Genomic DNA, 20,207 nt, shown 5'->3' with positions numbered 1-20,207 from the left:
TGACGAAAAGGGAAATTCCCTCTTCGCTAACAACAGAGGGCGATTGAATATGGAACGCCGCAGAGCCATGAACAAAATCAACGGCTGTGGAAATGAGCCTATACAACTTTTTGATTAGAAAAAAAAACAAGGAGTTAATCCTTAAAAAAACATGCTCGTGGGCTGAAATCAGAATTGGTTTACAAAATAATAAATATATTTTTATTAATGGTTATAAACATGCACATATAATTTTGGCTGTTTCATGATTGTCTAATTGTTACTAAATCATGTCACACCGCCAAGGGGGGAAATCCCCTGCTTTACTGTCTATCACATGATTCATTTACACGTCCGTCAATGTTGCTAAGTGACAGACAAACAAATTGAATTCGTAAATAATATGGATATGTTGTATATATATGTATATTAAGCAAAAATTGTATGTATTACTATTATTAATTTAGAGAAAGGCCTACGTCAAATGAAATTGGTAACGCACGAATAAACCGATTTTTTGTACACTCTCAAAATCTTAATTAACTGGTCCTACCGATCTGCATCACTTTATATCAATATTATTACTATTATTAATACTATTTGGGAAACAACATTTAAAAACGTATTCCACCCCCTCTACCATGCATCATTAATATTAAAGGACATTGAACCAACCAACCAACCGCATTCACAAATTATTTTTCAGTTGATCAGCACACACAGCAGTGTGGTGGTCTTAATAATATAGTCTAAATCACGTCAACACAATACGCGCATGACGCAATTATAGTGCAATGCATAGTTTTCAGAGGAATTGTACTCCAATAAATTTCCACTGTATGCTTTATTTATAGCTTTTATATACTGTATTTTTATTAGAAAAGATATAATATTGGCTTGACTGAGGTCCTGTATCAGTGGTGTCGTTTTCAAACGGTTTATTTACAGGTGAGTGTATGTTATATATAGTTAATTAATGTGATACAATTTAAGGAGTGTAAACTATAAAATCTGTTAAATAATCTTACTTAATCACATATTATTAAACATTATTAAAAATTACTTTTTTTAATGTACACAGAACACAGAAAATAGTAACTATCATAATATATTTCAATCAATTTAAACACTAGAGTGTCTTTTATTGAAATTGCAAAGCTCTGAAATACTGGTGTTTTTAGTTGGCCGTTACAAAATGACACTATGTCTGGCAAACTGTTGATATCGCGACGCTGTTCTCTGATATTCTTGAGCGAACACGTAATTTGCATACCAATGAATTCACAAAAGCGGGGTTCCCACTAGCGTAAGAAAATGCCATTCCGATAATTGTGTTTACCCCCGCCTGCGTGAAATCAAACTTGCGATGTTGGCAGCATTGTTGCGTCATTGGTTCCCACTTTGATTACTCAAAACAACACTTTGCGTCAATACGTGCTGCATTGCGTTATGTTGCGTCACTAGTGGGATCCACACTAAAGAGGTAAATCGAAGATCAAAAGAATTCAATTCCAATTGTTGTCTCAGATCAAGTAAACAAAATGTTATGTGGTGTTTTTTTGAGTGATGAACAGGCATGGTTCCAAATCGAATATGCCAATTGATAGAAATGAACAAAATCACATACTGTAAAAATGAAGTGAAATAACCACAACTGGTGGGTACACCAACCTAAATTGTTACCGTGATACACAACCATTTATGATATGGTTCCACTGTACATCTGGTACCCACATGAATTCAGAGAACATTTTTGGAAATAGTTTTACTGTGTCCTGAATGCACTGAATTATTTTTTAATGTATTTTCTCTCCCAACGCCCCAAAAAACATGAAAAATGAGACTTTTTAAAGTCTCATTTTTCAAAATAGGCCATTTTGCAGTTTGATAAAATTATTCACTTCTGTGAAAAAGAAAACCCCCCAAAAAATTATAAAAGACAGACAAAACAGATAATTTTAACCAAAAACCATTTTCTGACAGATAATAAGTATTTCTTTACTTTACATTTTATTCAGGTAAATCAGTTTTTTGTCAAAGTGAATAACTATTACATGACATTAAAATAACATACTCAACAAAAAAATTTAAAAAAAGTTATGGGGACATCAATTATTACCATTTTGAGCATTTGTTCATATTTTCTTTGATATTAACTTATTTTTTAAACATATTTTGCAGATTGTCTGTACATTATTCAAAATGGCACAACATTGTTGCAAGATATTTTGGAAGGTTGGAGTCGCTTTTGTTTTGATATGTCCAGCCTTATCACAAAGCTATGACAAATATAGAGATCCTGGAGGAAATTTTTCCTCAGTGGTATATGATAATAAATTAGAAAATATATTTATCGGAGGCTTAAACAAAGTTTATAGACTTGATGCTGGTGACTTAAGACTAATAGTACAAGGAGATATTGGACCAAAATTAGATAATCCAGAATGTCCAACGCCACCCCCTGCAGAATGTCCTTTTGAACGAACATTCAGGAATAATTCAAACAAATTGTTATTACAATTTGGTGATAAAATCATCTCGTGTGGAACTGTTTATCAAGGAACTTGTGAGTATTTGTATAGTTCTAACCTAACAATTATTGGTCAACCGGTTAGTCCGCCCGTGATAAACACAGATGGAAATAGTGTAGCGATGATTACACAGAATCCGGGCGATGAACCAAACTTATATATTGGAACTCCAGCTGCTAATGACCCTGATTTACCCCCATTAACTACACGTTCTTTAGTAGATTTTGACGTACAGAAAACCTTCCTTCAAAAATCACAAAAGAAAGCATCAGACAGTCATGTAAGACAAGGATTTAAAATGGACTTTATACATGGATTTAATAGTATTAATGTTAACTATTATGTTGTTGTTTATGATGAGAAATACGCACAAATCACCCCTAATTACCAAACATACATTGCGCATCATTGTGAATCTGATGAGGGCTATAAGGTATCATATATTGAACTGCCTCTTGTTTGCAATCATAAAGGCCAGAAATACATGCTGGCCCAGTCAGCTTACTTGGCGAATAGGGTGCCGTCTGAGCCAAACACATCATCACTCATACTTGTTGTAACCTTTGGAATGTCCGAGAATGGTGCAAGCTCGATTCCAGAGCGGAAATCTGCTGTTTGTGTATATTCTTTGTCGGATAAAATAGAATATTCATTCTTGAATGCATATAAGGAATGTGCACAAGGAAATAGGACATTTAAAACTGTCCAGTGGGCTGGATCAGATCAGCATACTTGCAAATCCAATCCGTTATGGGTAAGAAATGTTCACACGTAATTAGAATATATATATATTATCAATCAATCAATAATTGTACATAATATAAATTATTAAAAAAATCTTTTTTCCTAGTACATTAGTGTGATTTGTACATTTCGCTTTTCGTTTTTTTGACAAACAGTTCTCGAGAAATTGAAATTTTAGTTTACTTGTTAATTTAAGACTGCTCACCGGCTTTTGAAAATTCTGTCCTATCTTTTAACACTAGCACTGGCAGGTCTAAAAATAATTTTAGAAAGTGGTCCAGATTTGGGACCATGGTCCGGATTTTTACCAAAATTGAACAGTGTCGTCCTTGCACCAGGCGACATGTATGGTAGTAATTTGGAGTCATTCGAATCAAAATTGTGAGCGCTAGAGTGATGACAAACAAACAAACAGATTCTAAATTATTATTTTAAGGTTTATAGTTTTTTTATTAAATATTTAAATTGTTGTTATACTTTCAGGAAATATCTATCCCAAATTTGATTACTATGCAAGAATAAATTAATAACAAGTGTATTTTTAAAAAGTAATCATGATATTATGATAATACCTGTATTTGCAAAAATAATGTAATAATTATATACGGAAATATCTATAATATAATCCATCTAATGACATACAGTTACTTTATTAATGATAATAATTTACGTCCATATCTAAATTTCCAAAGAAAGAACATATGTAATAATTTTAAAGGATTAATCACTTTTAATATGGTCATGACCTGTAGCAAGGGGAGGGAGGGGAGGGAGGGGAGGAAAGGGAGAGGTTAGAACCTACATGTACATGAGATATTGCTTCATTATCTACTTTTCTCAGAAAATAACTGTTAATGTAATATAAATTAACAGGTGATAAAAACACTATTCTGTAACCTATATTACAATTTAAATATTTCAGTAGAATATTACCTTTAAACAAATGTATGTAAATACATTTTTTTAAAGCATAATATACATATATTTTTAAATACTAATATTTTTAAATACTGTATAATATATTTTTATTAAATACAATATATCTTTAAATACTATATTTTTAAATAGTATATTTTCAGTACTCGTATAAATAGTCTAAACAGCAAATCAAATAATTCCTGTCCACCAAATTGTTTTTTTGTTATCAAAAAAGCATATTTATAATTGTTTAAACCATATCACAAACATACAGTATTTCCCTGAATACACATACACTAAACTTAATACACTTACTGTATATAATTATATAAATAAATAAGCATCTTCATTCAAGAAAAGTTCCTCTATTAAATAATATGTAGCTTCCAAATAAATTATTATTTAAATCTCATAGAAATATTTGAAGAACACCTTTTTAAGACAAACCTACTGTACTGTAAATTGAGTTACAGAAGGTGGTTCAACAAATTACAGTCAATAAACAGTCAACTTAATAGTCTTTTACCAAGTGTCCGACTTCAATCAAATCTATTTTATCTATAGTTATCAAATTCTTTATAAATCACAAATAAACTGTTGGTCATAATTAATAATAAATGGATTACCAAAAAATCACTTGGAAACAAAAAATGTTATAAAAATAGGAACCATAGATTTCTGAGTGTATCGTTGTTTCCTCCATGTCATTATCATTTGTCAGAAATGTTTAAATTAATTATTTTAGGCACAACTTCTAGAAGATGAACACATGCCCTATTGCCATTACCTTGAGCAGATACCTGACCTTGGGGGTAATGCCCCGATTGTAGCACATGCTATTTACCAGGAAGACGACGCACTATTCACATCAGTTATGTTTCAATACGTAGACGAGGTACAACAAAGTGTGATATTCCTAGGAGATGACAAAGGTGATCTTGTGAAGGTAAATTTTCATGACATTTAGCTTGGTTTCTATCTAGGGTGCGAGGATAATTACAACACAATATATATTTTGTATGTTGGTGTATAACTGCTTAAAATTTCTCCAAAAAATTAAATTATTTATATATATAGCTACGATTAGATTCATTGACATCTGCTCAGAAGTACGAGACGAAAACAATGGATGCTGGCAGTGCAGTTATAAGAAATGGACTGATGTTGAGCAAAGATAATGATTCTATATACGTCATAACTAAACAGCAAGTATGTATAGTCTGTTGTTGATCTAAACTCAACATTTCCAGGAAAAATAATTAATCTTGAATCTTGCTAGTTGTTGAGTTCACTGGTTATGAAAAACTAGGTGTAACAAGTTTTAAGGTTGTACCTTGATAAATAATTAATACACACCAGTCCTTTGAAACCGCGTGTGTTGTGACCTCAAATATAAGCTATTCGATGAGAATTTTGATGTTTAGCAAAGATGAGTCTATATATGCAAACCATGCATATTTTGCACAAAGATTAAAATGTTATTTTATATAGATTACAAAAGTGCCTGTTGCAGAATGTGAACAGTATACAACATGTAGTGAATGTCTGGGGGTTGGTGGCGGTGTTGGTGACCCATACTGTGGATGGTGTACACTGATGAACAGGTAAGAGGCTATATCTATTCTATTTACATTACAGAGCCGCATATTAATAAGTATAAATGAAATATGAAATTCCTTAATTGTTAATGTTGTAATGACTATTCCTAGTCATGTTGCAAACGTTATTTTATTTGTTTGTTTGTTGGTGATATAACATCATTTCTGGAGGTTACGTTGCAGAAACAGAAATCTAGATTAAAAGTAGAATCAATTCTATATTGAATAGTCATCCTTACTATATAGAGTGTAACAATAATTTGTTTATGCGTTTTTAAACATTGTAATAACTTCACTAAAACTTTTTGTTTTTTATAACTACCATGGCAACTACCATGGCAACTATCATAACAATTGTTAGACATTTGCTATTGTGATGTTTCTTCACATTGTTAAAGATGTATTGTCCTCCAAAAACATGAAAAATGAAAATAATTATACATTGCATGCTTGATTTAGTTAGTTATAAAACAAGGCCACATTTTGATCATATTATTAGGGAAAGCATTGCTATTGCTGATAAATTATTGTGAAAACCTGCTATAGTGAATTTTCCAGTGGCCTGCCCTTTCTGACTATACTATACCATGGTCCAACAGGATTCAATAAATATACATATTTAATTCTTTTGTGAATTAATTATACAGAAGATGACAATTATGTATTTGTATTACAAATCTATTTTAATTATGAAACCCTTTGCATCATAAACACGTACTAGAGGACCTTAATATTTCATTGTCATATTCTTTCAGGTGCAGCACATACAATACTTGTTCATCTGGTGCCTGGCTTGCTTACATTAAAGTTTGTATTTCTATCAATGTTACAAATTTACTTTAACGACGTACCTCCCCTCCCCCAAAACCCCTGATATAAATCTGTAGAATATAGTGTACAGTATATATAATGATGTCTAGATACGGGTTTGCTTCCCATTTTATTTTTTGAAATCTGAATACAGGTCTCCCTCCAATTAAAGACCACTGTACCATGACCCTGAATGATCGCCTATGTTACTATTAGCTGCTCCCTCCAAATAAAGACTTAATATTATATATGCTATTAAATTCTTAAGTTCTAATGTGGGGCCTTAAAAATTATGTTGTTTTATATTGGATTATTGTTGTTGTTCATTATTTTTCAGAAATACCCTCAAATAATTTCGCAGACGGAAATAGGGTTTTTTCATACCGGAACGACAAAGAAGCTTACGATTAAAGCCAACAATCTCATAAATGTGTGTAACATTTTTTTGCAATTGAATATTTCTTTTTGGTTTTTGCATCTTATACAAACAAACCGATAATTTTTTTTATTATATATATTTCTGTCATGAGATTAGAAAGATAAATCTATTTACTAATTTAACAGCGACATTTTACGATCTATCCATGTCCTCATCATGCCGAATTAGGGAATTTTTGCATTTGGTTAGTGACCTGTGACGGGTTTGAGGAGCTATAGTAATAAATGTCATGAGACAAAATACATAAGGCATGAAAATGGAGTACAGAAAAAAAAAAAAAAATTCTGTCCAATAGTAGTGCTCATGCCTTGAGGGTTGATGTGCGATGGAAAAGAAAAATAAGATTTTAAAAGATCATGCTTTATAGCCCTAATAATCCAACATTACACTGAGGGAGCTTTTGCACCCCACCCCCTTAACCTTTATTAACAATATTACACATAATTATTAATTACTGGATAAAACCACAATCTATGTGGAAAGTTGATTTCAAAAGACTGTTTAATTATTTAGATGTTAATTTAACTGATCTAATGGGTTTTTATGTTTTGACAACTAAATGTTCTGCTACTTTGTTCCTATTCATTGAAATAACAGTAATACAGGAAATCATAGATAAAATATTAAAAACATGTGTTTTTTGTATCTTATAATAATATAGGCCTTGATTTACTTTTGCATCATTAATGGAATAGATGTTCCTGCTATGAAGATTGATGATAAAACCATTATCTGTGACGATTATATGGTAAACAATTAAATTCTAATATTTTATTAATAAACAAATTTTAATGTATAAATATATAACAAGTATAGCTTCAATTATCTTTTTTCAACTTGGCCTAAACCAACTTAGTCAACTTGTCCCAGTCAACTGGTCCTTGTTAACAATTTAACCCAGTCAACTTGTCCCAGTCAACTTGACCCCAGTCAACTTGACCCCAGTCAACTTGTCCCAATCAACTTGACCCCAGTCAATTCATCCCTGTCAACTTGACCCCAGTCAACTTGACCCCAGTCAACTCATCCCTGTCAACTTGACCCCAGTCAACTTGTCCCAGTCAACTCATCCCTGTCAACTTGACCCCAGTCAACTTGTCCCAGTCAACTCATCCCTGTCAACTTGACCCCAGTCAACTCGTCCCCAGTCAACTTGACCCCAGTCAACTTGTCCCAGTCAACTCGTCCCTGTCAACTTGACCCCAGTCAACTCATCCCTGTCAACTTGACCCCAGTCAACTTGTCCCAGTCAACTCATCCCTGTCAACTTGACCCCAGTCAACTTGTCCCAGTCAACTCATCCCTGTCAACTTGACCCCAGTCAACTCGTCCCCAGTCAACTTGACCCCAGTCAACTTGTCCCAGTCAACTCGTCCCTGTCAACTTGACTCCAGTCAACTTGTCCTAGTCAACTCCTCTCTATCAACTAAACGCAACTGATAGGCACAAAAAAAATGGCAACATAAGCTTAGTTGCTTTTGGTTGCCCATGTTCTATTTTTTCCGGTACTGAAAGGAACTGAAACTTTGAATTGAGTCACGTGTGCGGTATGGGTAACCACGATCAGTAGGGATCAGTTTGATTTCACCGTAAAAGCGCTTGAGCATACTGATTCCTATATACAACTACGAATCTTGTTGTGAGCACCGTAATAACCACTACTAATTACAATCAGTTCCAGTGTCAACATACGGTAAGCGCTTGCACACATGTTTCTTTTGTGTTCCGTTCAGTTTCTCAAAATTTCAACATAAGTGCTCTCGCGCAACTAGTTCCTTTCAGTTGAGATTGTTTGAGTTGAGTTCCATGTCGATATAAGGTCCTCTTTACATTAGAGAGAGTTGTAAGTTCACTGATAATACTTCTCGTTTTAGTATGTACTTGATGGGATGTCACAGGAGAAAAACATAACTGTTAAAGTTGCATGGAATAACATTAACAACATTGATTCCAGTTGGACAGGTATTTTATTTTCTATTTGATTCTATCACATACACTTTCAGAATATAACATTAATTCCTAGCAATAAAGAAAAATCATTTTTATAATTTCAATATTTATTGATTAAATCATTATTTCATTGATTACATAACTCCTTGATAAAATAAAAATTGCATTTTATCCTAGTATTCATTTTTTTATCTAATAGCATTATCAAATTACTAATTTTAATTAAATATATTAAAATTGCGGTAAATATCAAAATGTTAAATTATTTTTTTAGTAACTTTGTACGATTGTTCAGTGGGCCTCCCTAATTGCAGTGGTTGTTGGTCTCCACTAACTACTCCACCTGAATACAACTGTACATGGTGCAATACAGGGAAATGTGTGTTGGAGTCCAGATGTTTAGCAGGACAACTGCCTTCTTGTCCATCGCCAAAAGTAAATAAAGTTAGTAATTTTAGTATTACTCTCAAAAAGCCGGTTTCGGCAACCTTTCACAGGGGGATGTGGAAATCTTGATCCCCCACCCCTATTAGAACAAAGTACAAAACGAATTTCCCTATCATATAAATATAATTTTAGTAGAGTATAATCAATTTTAAAAAAAAAAACTATGATGAAACACCTTCTTTTCCAAGTATAAGATATTTGAAAACTAACTTTTCTGTGCAATTGTTGTGTATTAAAATTGATTAGCGGGAAAAGGAAATCATAAAACATTGCTTTTTTAATCCTTCTAGCTTGATGTCTTTTCAACCATGGTCTGTTTAATGATAGGACAAAATACACCATTTAGCCACATAATTTATACTTTTATTGTACATGAATGTTATGCAAAATTGTAAATGTGGAACAGCCCACTATGGTTGCAGTGGAGCTAAGACAATTTTGAAAAATAGAGCTGCTAGGTCTCTGGAAATTGCACTTAGGCCTATACATTGAAATATGAAACAAAATTATAAATGATAATACTTATGCTTTCTCATTTTTAGTATGTACTTGTTGGGATGTCACAGGAGAAAAACGTAAATATTAAAGATGCATGGAATAACATTAACTACATTGATTCAAGTTGGACAGGTATTTTATTTTCAATTTTTCAATTTAATTACCTATCGCATACACTTTCAGAATATAACATTAATTCCTGGCAATAAAGAAAAATCAGTTTTAGGTGATATGCATATAACCTTATTGATTCTGTCAGAATCTTTTTATAATTTGTTTTCATTACTGATTGATTAAATGATTATTTCATTGATTACGTAATAAAATAATCCTGTTATATACCGGCACCTTTCAATTCACGGCATCTGATTGGTTAATCACCGGTCTATAGTGCCATGCCCTTGAACCATACACCGGTTAAACTGCGCATGTCTGTTTCCTTTATCTTCTTCTTTTTTAATACAATCAAATCCATACGTGTGACACAACAATTGCGTAGCTAGCCCTAGCCTAGCCTACGATAAAGTATAATTTGGGAATGTTTATTGAATATTTGGAAGCGACTAATTATCAAATGCAGGCATTTTTGCTTGCTTCTTGGCAACGAAACTGTGCCACTAACTAGCTAGCCAACCAAGTCCATTTTTGTGTTCGCTTCGGCCTAGCCAGCCAACTTGGGTGGTACGGTATATAAAACAAATATTTACTGGGCTTTCTCACATTTTTACCCATGCCCCTTAGCCCAGTAAATATTTGTATAGTATAAATTTTGTAATTTGAAAATTTTTCTTATTCTCTTTTGAGTAACAATTAATAATTATCAAAATAAAATATATTAAAAGTACTGTAAACATAAACATTTTGTTTTGTAGTAACTTTGTACGATTGTTCTGTGGGCCGACCTGATTGCAGTAGGTGTCTGTCTCCACTAACTACTCTACCCGAATACAAGTGTACATGGTGCAATACAGGGAAGTGTGTGTTGGAGTCCAGATGTTCAGCAGGAAAACCACCCTCTTGTCCATCGCCAAAAGTGAATAATGTCAGTAATTTAGTCACTGTATTATGTGCTTGCCTAAGATTTTTCCAATGATGAGTATAATTAACTAAACTGGTATTAGTTAAACATTTTTTGAATTGTTTATACTTCAGTTTTGTTGTTGGGAAGGTACCAATAATGTTTCTATGAGTCTTTTTGATACACATCAATGCTTTAAATCCATTCAAAGGACGAGGCTAAGCATACAAGCTGCCACTATGAAGTCTTTAACTCTTACCGTACTTTGGTTTCTTGTTTGATCAAGTGAATTACATTTGTTTTATTAAAAATGTATATCAAATACAATATGAACTAGAATTTAATTCGTCACTTTGACGAATTATAGGTGATCATTTTTATCATTTTAATGAAATTAACATTTTTTAAACATGCATGTACGTTAACATACGATCCTAAAAAGTTGATGTACGCCATCCTATGACATGATGCATATACACTTATAGTGCTGAGTTGTATCTATTATGTGTCATATACAATATGTACAGTATACTGTATTTCTATATACAGTGTAGAATAGGTGAAATTACGGGACCCACATGTTCTAATTTTTTGGTATGATGGAATTATCAAAATAAACTCAAAGATGACAATTTCGAAAGATAATGAATTGAGCAAATAAATATAAGGATTGGAAGAGAATTTGACACGTAGAAGTGCAATGCGCGCTCTTTGAAATTTGTATAACTTCGACTAAAGAAATTTAAAAACTACTTTTTAACTTCAACTGGCCATATGATAACATCACAACATCCGATGTTCATATCTACATTTCATCAGCTTTAATAATAAGTTATAATCTTCAAGGTCACCTTTAATTCTGAAGAGCTGTAAGATATTCAAATGTATGGGGTAGCTGTAATTACACGACCTAGGTTATTCAAGTTTTTACGCGTGATGACGTCATCAAAATGAAAATGTTGACAACTCATGAGAAAGATAATTAATTGAACAAGCACATACTAAAATTTTTGCGAAAATCAAGTTAAAGTATTTGAAAGACATTGTGAAATTTTGGTAATCATTGACATTTAACATTTTGAGATATTTGTTAAACAAAAAGTGTACAGAAAGAAGAAGAAGAAGAAGAAGAATAATAAAGATTTTGTACAAAAACAATAGGTGATCATTTTATTCTAAATGATCACCTAATTATTAATTAATTCTTTCATATCTAGATTTTACCACCAGTTGTTCCTACGTCAGCAGACAATAAATATGTTGATATTATCACTCTGATTGGTCAAGATCTTGGGCAGAGAGTTGAAGATCTTAACATTGACGTTGGTGGAAAACCATGCAAGATTGAAAGGGAAACATATCGACTTGCCTCAAGGTTATTTTGTTTTATATAACACCTACATGAATTCCTGTTATTTATTGGACGATTGTGGGTCACATGGTGTGCTATAGTGTGCACTATTTAACGATTGTTAAATAGTTATTTTTTCTAATTTTTTTTTTGTGTATGAAAAAAAAATTATAACCATTCCCTGTGAACAACCTCCAACAGCACTGCCTATTTTAAAACAATTATAATAATAATAATAATATTTATTCAGTCATCAATGTAAAAATAACCAGGAATGAGAATAGGCTAAAGCCCAAACAGATTCTGCACTCACTCAATACTCTCGTATTGCGACGGAAATAAGTTTTGAAGAGATATATGTACTAATTTAGACCAAAAAAGCATTTAATAGCTTTAGATCATTTGTATGATTTTGATTAATTAATGGGAACAACTCTACAAACATGCAATCATTTCAAAAACATTTATTACACATTTTTTAAATATTATAGAATTTCTTGCGATGTGCCAAGCTTTCCTAATGCTGATGTTCAAAGCGTTACAGTAAGGATAAATGGTGATCTCACAATTGTTGGAACTCTTGAATATGTCTCCAAAGAAAAATATTGTGAAGTTGGAAAATGCTGTTTGAGATAAGTATCTATTTTAAAAGTGCTTAATTTTTGGATGACTAAAATTGTGACCATGTCATTGGAAGCTTTATTTGAATCATTATTATGAAAATATAACACTCAGTGGAGCAGTTATGTCGGCCATTTTGAACAATATAATAGCTGTAAACATTTACTACATATGTTTGGTGTTGAAGAATTAAATCTTGCAACAGATGAATGTGTTATTAGCATATTTTTAAAATGAAGTTGACTTCTCAATTCATCTAAAGACTGAACTACTCACATTAGTAAACTGTGAAGTTTGTTAGATATCGCAAACATAATGACATTTTCTCAGCTAAAGTTAAAATGCAAATCAGTTTTTTATCAAGAAGACATAACGCATCACAAAGCTACTCTATGTTAAAAAGACAGCACGACAAAGTAAACAGAGCAGATTTGTTTGCAAGCTAAAAAACATAAAGGAAATCAAGATTGTTATAACAACGTTGCAGAGCTTTCCACATATAAGATGTACAAATATGAAAAAACAAAAAACTTATAAAAGAAACTTTAAAATCCTACTGGATTAATATCATTTTCTTAATTATTAATTATTATATTACTTATTTCAAGAAGACAGTTTTCTGTATGTTACAGTTTTACTTATACTGTATTTAAATCAAAATTGTCTTTATATTTGAGATATTCAGAAATTTTAAATCTTCTCACCGAGTATATATTATATGTCTGATAGGGTAGCAAAATTGCACTTCTTTTTAACTATTGCTAAAAGTAATTAAAGTCATTTTATCGAAAAATAATACACTTTATCATAATAACTATTCACAGTATTAATTTTAATTAAAAGATTAATTCATAATATTTAGTTAAATCAAACACTTTTTATTAAAATTAGTGAAATATGGCTTAAAATATAAATTCCATTTGATATATATTTATTAGACTAGGGGTGGCCCAGGATGATTTTTTTGTGGAGGGAGTGAGGGAAAGTTTTGGGGGAAGGATGGTCGTAAACAATTGTAGCCTGGTGGAGCTGTGGTTTCTACCAATTTAAAAAAAAAATGTTGACGTACATTTTTTCATAAGAATATGATACAATATGAAATAGTATAGGTCTTGCTATTATTTTTTGTGCACAGATTTTTCATTTTATGCCGCAATCAGTTTGAAATAAAGAATGGTATAATGCATTTTTTTTAAACTTTAAGACTAAGACGCTGAAAAAAATTTGGTTGCTTGAGATAATTTACCAGTATACATAAACGAGTGCGATATACAGTAAGACTATAATTTGTAATAATTGGGTATTATATTACTATATAGGACATTTCTATATTTTTTTCCTTGGTCCCATAGCCCTCCCTTAGTCCCATAGCCCTCCCTTAGTCCCATAGCCCTCCCTTAGTCCCATAGCCCTCCCTTAGTCCCATAGCCCTCCCTTAGTCCCATAGCCCTCCCTTGGTCCCATAGCCCTCCCTTAGTCCCATAGCCCTCCCTTAGTCCCATAGCCCTCCCTTAGTCCCATAGCCCTCCCTTGGTCCCATAGCCCTCCCTTAGTCCCATAGCCCTCCCTTAGTCCCATAGCCCTCCCTTGGTCCCATAGCCCTCCCTTAGTCCCATAGCCCTCCCTTAGTCCCATAGCCCTCCCTTAGTCCCATAGCCCTCCCTTGGTCCCATAGCCCTCCCTTAGTCCCATAGCCCTCCCTTAGTCCCATAGCCCTCCCTTGGCTCCATAGCTCTCCCTTGGTCCCATAGGCCTCCCTTAGTCAGATGGCCCTCCCTTGGTCCCATAGGCCTCCTTTAGTCAGATGGCCCTCCCTTGGTCCCATAGCCCTTCCTACCCACCTTCCTTCCTGGATCCTCCCCTGTTGAAAATTATCAAGAACAAAATCTAAATTGGTGTTCTTTATACATTTTTGAAATTTGATTTTTAATTTAAAAAAATGGATGTTTCATTCTTAAAATGTGTTATTTCAACCCATTAGTTTAGTACTGTCCCAACTTTAATTCATTTAAGTTGTATAAGTCACATAATGACTTGTGTCATGTGTGTTATAAAAAAGTGGAGTCTTTGGTTCGATTGCAATTACTTACCAGTTTTTGCAATGATTTTGTGTGCTTATGAAAAATCATATTTAAGCAGCGTAATATAAAAATTGTAAATTTAGACCAAATATAATCTGTAACTGGTGTAGTATTTTACATTTTATACATTTAAATGTTATATTAATACAATTTCTAATTTTTTTTATACATTTTCATATTTTTACAATTATGCAGAAAAAAAACCAGTATATTAAGTGATCAAGATTCCGTTTTCAAATAAAGATGCTTAGAAACTGTTGATAATTTATACTGTTTTCATTATATAAAAATCATATATATTTTTAAAACAAATTAAATGAAACTTAAAACTGTTTTATTTATTTGTTTATTTTGGAAGGTTGCAGTCACTTTTGTTGTATTATGTCCAGCCTTATCACAAAGCTATGAAAAAATACAAAGATCCTCGGGGAAATTTTTTCTCAGTCGTGTATGATAGTGAATTAGAAAACATATTTATCGGAGGCTTAAACAAAGTTTATAGACTTGATGCTGGTGACTTAAGACTAATAGTACAAGGAGATATTGGACTAAAATTAGATAATCCGGACTGTACAATGCCACCCCCTGCAGAATGTGCTTTTGAACGAACATTCAGGAATAATTCAAACAAATTGTTATTACAATTTGGTGATAAAATCATCTCGTGTGGAACTGTTAATCGAGGAACTTGCGAATTTTTGTATAGTTCTAACTTAACAATTATTGGTCAGCTGGTTAGTCCACCCGTGATAAACACAGATGGAAATAGTTGATTGATTAATTACAATTACTTGCCAGTTTATGCAATGATTCTGTGTGCTTATGAAAAATCACATTTAAGCAGCGTAATATAAAAATTGTAAATTTAGACCAAATATAATCTGTAACTGGTGTAGTATTTTACATTTTATACATTTACATGTTATATTAATACAATTTCTAAATTTTCTTTTTATACATTTTCATATTTTTACAATTATGCAGAAAATTCAAATAAAGATGCTTAGAAACTGTTGATAATTTATACTGTTTTCATTATATAAAAATCATATATATTTTTAAAACAAATTAAAAGAAACTTAAACCTGTTTTATTTATTTGTTTGTACGCCATTTGATTGGTTACCTCAATTGTAAGTAAATACAATCACTTTAACAAAATACATATGTACAGATTTCCAAAGTGGTTCAGTAACACAGCATTTAATAATTTATCTACAATAAAAAAATTTAAAAACCAACAAAATATAAAATATAAAGATAAAAAACAAAAGGTAAAGATAATCAGATAAATATAAATATAATTATAATTTGTAGCCCTACTCAAACCAAGAAGTGCCTAAAAAAGGTATACTTTTATTCTCCAGAAAAAATGATTAAAATAAAGAAAAAAATCTTTGATTTAATTATTGTGACAGCGCCATCTATATGCTGAAGTATACCACAAGTTTTTGTTGCATATCATTATCTCTATCTTTGGTATTCTTGAGTTGATCAACACACACTGCCCAATGTGGTATGAGTTGAATTATATGTTTATTGTACACTTTTCAGAGGAATTTTACTTTGAATGCATTAGCCACTGTATGCTTTTATAGTTATATATTTATGTATGACATCCTGTTTGTTGCTATATTAGCAGTACTGTTGATTTCACAGCAGTTGTACCATGTACAGGCGAGCCTGAAATGCAAAGTTTGAAGCTACTACATTGAAACCCTATTAAAGGTACAGTAACAAATTCTTTTGAAAATACAAAAAAAAACAAACAACTTGATTTGAACTCATCAATTTGGACAGTAATATATATAAAATTAGCCAGGTTACTAATTTTAAATTAAACATTTAAGTAATTTGATTTTAGTCGAATACATACTATTGGCATGCGACCACTCATTTAAAAGCTGGTCCCATGTTCACCATGACATAGTGACCTATTGTTTTATAAACCCTCTATGATGAATAAGTAGTCAGCTACCTATTTGAAATAACATTCAACTTTATGCGGTTTCAATTAATGTGAAAACTATGCAATTTTAGACCGTTTTTGTAAAAAAGTATAAATAAATATAACCAAAGAAAATTAGTTTATTGGTGGTGTTTTTTGTATGCACGCCCTTTGCTTTCAATATGTTCATAGTCTTAATCTTGCATAATTCAGTCGGCCAACCTAAATAAGAAGTTAATTCAAACTGCATTTAAACGACCATCTATGGTATAGATCCACTGCAAACTAGGCCTAAGTTTTACATTCTTACAAATATTTTATCATGTTTGAAATGCACTATATTCCAACAAGTTTTAGTGTCTTACATCTTCTTGACATATTATCTTACTATATTTTGCAGAGTACGAATATTCAAGATGGCACAACATTGTTGGAAGATATTTTGGAAGTTTGCAGTCACTTTTGTTGTATTATGTCCAGCCTTATCACAAAGCTATGACAAATATAGAGATCCTGGCGGAAATTTTTCCTCAGTGGTGTATGATAATGAATTGGAAAACATATTTATCGGAGGCTTAAACAAAGTTTATAGGTTGGATGCTGATGACTTAAGACTAATAGTACAAGGAGATATTGGACCAAAATTAGATAATCCGTACTGTGCACATGCGCCCCCTGCAGAGTGTGCTTTTGAACGAACATTCAGGAATAATTCAAACAAATTGTTATTACAATTTGGTGATAGAATCATCTCGTGTGGAACTGTTTATCGAGGAAGTTGCGAGTTTTTGTATATTTCTAACCTGACAATTATTGGTCAGCTGGTTAGTCCACCCGTGGTAAACACAGATGGAAATAGTGTAGCGATGATTACACAGAATCCAGGTGGTGAACCAAACTTATATATTGGAACTCCAGCTGCCAATGACCCTGATTTACCCCCATTCACTACACGTTCTTTAGTAGATTTTGACGTACAGAAAAGCATGCTTAAAAAATCACAAAAGAAAGCATCAGACAGTCATATAAGACAAGGATTTAAAATGGATTTTATATATGGATTTAATAGTAATAATGTTAACTATTACATCATGATTTACGATGAGAATTACTCGGGAAGAACCCCTACTTACCAAACATACATTGCACATACTTGTGAATCTGACAAGGGCTATAGCGTATCATATATTGAACTGCCTCTTGTTTGCAATCATAAGGGCCAGAAATACATGCTGGCCCAGTCAGCTTACTGGGCTAATAGAGTGTCCTCTGAGCCAAACCCCTCATCACTCATACTTGCTGTAACTTTTGGAATGTCCGAGAGTGGTGCAAGTTCGATTCCAGAAAGAAAATCTGCTGTTTGTGTATATTCTTTGTTGGATAAAATAGAATATTCGTTCTTGAATGCATATAAGGAATGTGCACAAGAAAATACAACATTTAAAACTGTCCAATGGGCTGGATCAAATCAGCATTCTTGCGAATCAAATTCGTTATGGGTAAGAAACAACGGCGAAGATACGTTTTTCATAGTGGGGGGGACGTACAAAAATGGAATACTTTGCGAGCAAAGTGAGCAACCTTAGGCTGGGGGCTGCCAAGGGCAGGTCTAGACTCTTTGAGTAATTTATAGGTTGTTTCAATCGATTTCTGAGCACATAAAAATTCCGCCCCGAAGAATACAATTATTTTGGGTTACACGCTTTTTAGGGACTGGTCCTGATGCGCCACTGGGTATATTCACGCAAAATATATATACTGTATTTTCTGAAATTACATACGATATGTCGATAGAAGTCTTACTTTCTACTTTTTAACAATTTAATGATTTTTGCTGTTAAAAAGTGAGGGGTACAATCCCTCACTAAAAAATATGTTGGTGGGACAGACCAACACAAAATCTAAAAATTATAAACAAAAAATGTCATAAAAATAGGAACCATAGATTTCGAGTGTTTTGTTTTTCCCCCATGTCATTAATGTTTTATATAACCAGAAATGTTTAAATTAATTATTTTAGGCACAACTTCTAGTAGACGAACAAGTGCCCTATTGCCATTACCTTGAGCAGCTTCCTGACCTTGGGGGTGATGCCCCGATTGTAGCAGATGCTATTTACCAGGAGGACAACACACTGTTCACATCGGTCACGTTTCAATACGTAGACGAGGTACAACAAAGTGTGATATTCCTAGGAGATGACAAAGGTGATCTTGTGAAGGTAAGTTTTCAGGATATTTTCTTGGTTTCTATCTAAGGTGCGAGGACAATTTGAGACAGCACAATATATATATTGTATGTCGGTGTATAACTGCTTAAAATTTCTCCAAAATTAAATTATTTATATATAGCTACGATTAGATTCATTGACATCGGCTCAGAAGTATGAGACGAAAACAATAGATGCCGGCAGTGCTGTTATAAGAAATGGACTGATGTTGAGCAAAGATAATGATTCTATTTATGTCATAACTAAACAGCAAGTATGTATGTATTAATCTGTTGTGGATCTAAACACAAAATTTCCAAGAAAATAAATAATCTTGAATCTTGCCAGTTGTTGAGTTCACTGGTTATGAAAAACTAGGTGTAACAAGTTTTAAGGTTGTACCTTGATAAATAATTAATAATTTAGCGAGGCTTTGGGGGTACAAACTAGTCCTTTGGAACTGCGTGTGTAGTGACCTCAAATAAAGCTATTCGATGAGAATTTTGATGTTTAGCAAAGATGATTCTATATATGCAAACCATGCATATTTTGAAAAAAAAATTAAAATATATATTTATAGATTACAAAAGTGCCTGTTGCAGAATGTGAACAGTATACAACATGTAGTGAATGTCTGGGGGTTGGTGGCGGTGTTGGTGACCCATACTGTGGATGGTGTACACTGATGAACAGGTAAGAGGCTATTATTGTGTTCCTTAGGTTTTAAAAATTGAATTTAACCGTTAATTGTGTCTGTGTCTAACAATTAGTACCAAAATATTAAGTAAGTATTTAGAATTATGCGTGATTTACTGAAATTTGCCATTATGTAATAATATATAGATACATTGTATAAACTAGGAAGTGTTTCAAGTGTTTATCTACAATAAAAAAATTTAAAAACCAACAAAATATAAAATATAAAGATAAAAAACAAAAGGTAAAGATAATCAGATAAATATAAATATAATTATAATTTGTAGCCCTACTCAAACCAAGAAGTGCCTAAAAAAGGTATACTTTTATTCTCCAGAAAAAATGATTAAAATAAAGAAAAAAATCTTTG

At 32.4% G+C, this 20,207-nt stretch overlaps 2 protein-coding genes across 2 annotated transcripts; both read left to right on the top strand.

The window, feature by feature from the left end:
• The first annotated feature begins 2,181 nt into the window (after positions 1-2,181).
• LOC140059395 (plexin-B-like) lies at positions 2,182-12,919 on the top strand. Its single transcript, XM_072105288.1, has 13 exons — positions 2,182-3,264; positions 4,918-5,118; positions 5,250-5,381; positions 5,664-5,776; positions 6,526-6,577; positions 6,918-7,010; positions 7,681-7,767; positions 8,894-8,981; positions 9,244-9,413; positions 9,959-10,046; positions 10,787-10,956; positions 12,150-12,307; positions 12,775-12,919. The coding sequence occupies exons 1-13, from the start codon at positions 2,182-2,184 to the stop codon at positions 12,917-12,919; spliced, it is 2,580 nt and encodes an 859-aa protein (XP_071961389.1).
• A 4,429-nt stretch (positions 12,920-17,348) lies between these two features.
• LOC140059394 (plexin-A4-like) lies at positions 17,349-18,336 on the top strand. The gene is made up of 2 exons (XM_072105287.1): positions 17,349-18,233; positions 18,322-18,336. Exons 1-2 carry the CDS (start codon positions 17,349-17,351, stop codon positions 18,334-18,336), a joined length of 900 nt encoding a protein of 299 aa, XP_071961388.1.
• The last annotated feature ends 1,871 nt before the right edge of the window (positions 18,337-20,207 follow it).

This window comes from Antedon mediterranea, chromosome 9, assembly GCF_964355755.1.
Source record: "Antedon mediterranea chromosome 9, ecAntMedi1.1, whole genome shotgun sequence".
In the NCBI taxonomy this organism is placed as follows: domain Eukaryota; kingdom Metazoa; phylum Echinodermata; class Crinoidea; order Comatulida; family Antedonidae; genus Antedon; species Antedon mediterranea.
The sequence above is the reverse complement of the archived record's forward strand: the minus strand, read 5'-3'. Positions and strand labels throughout refer to the sequence as shown.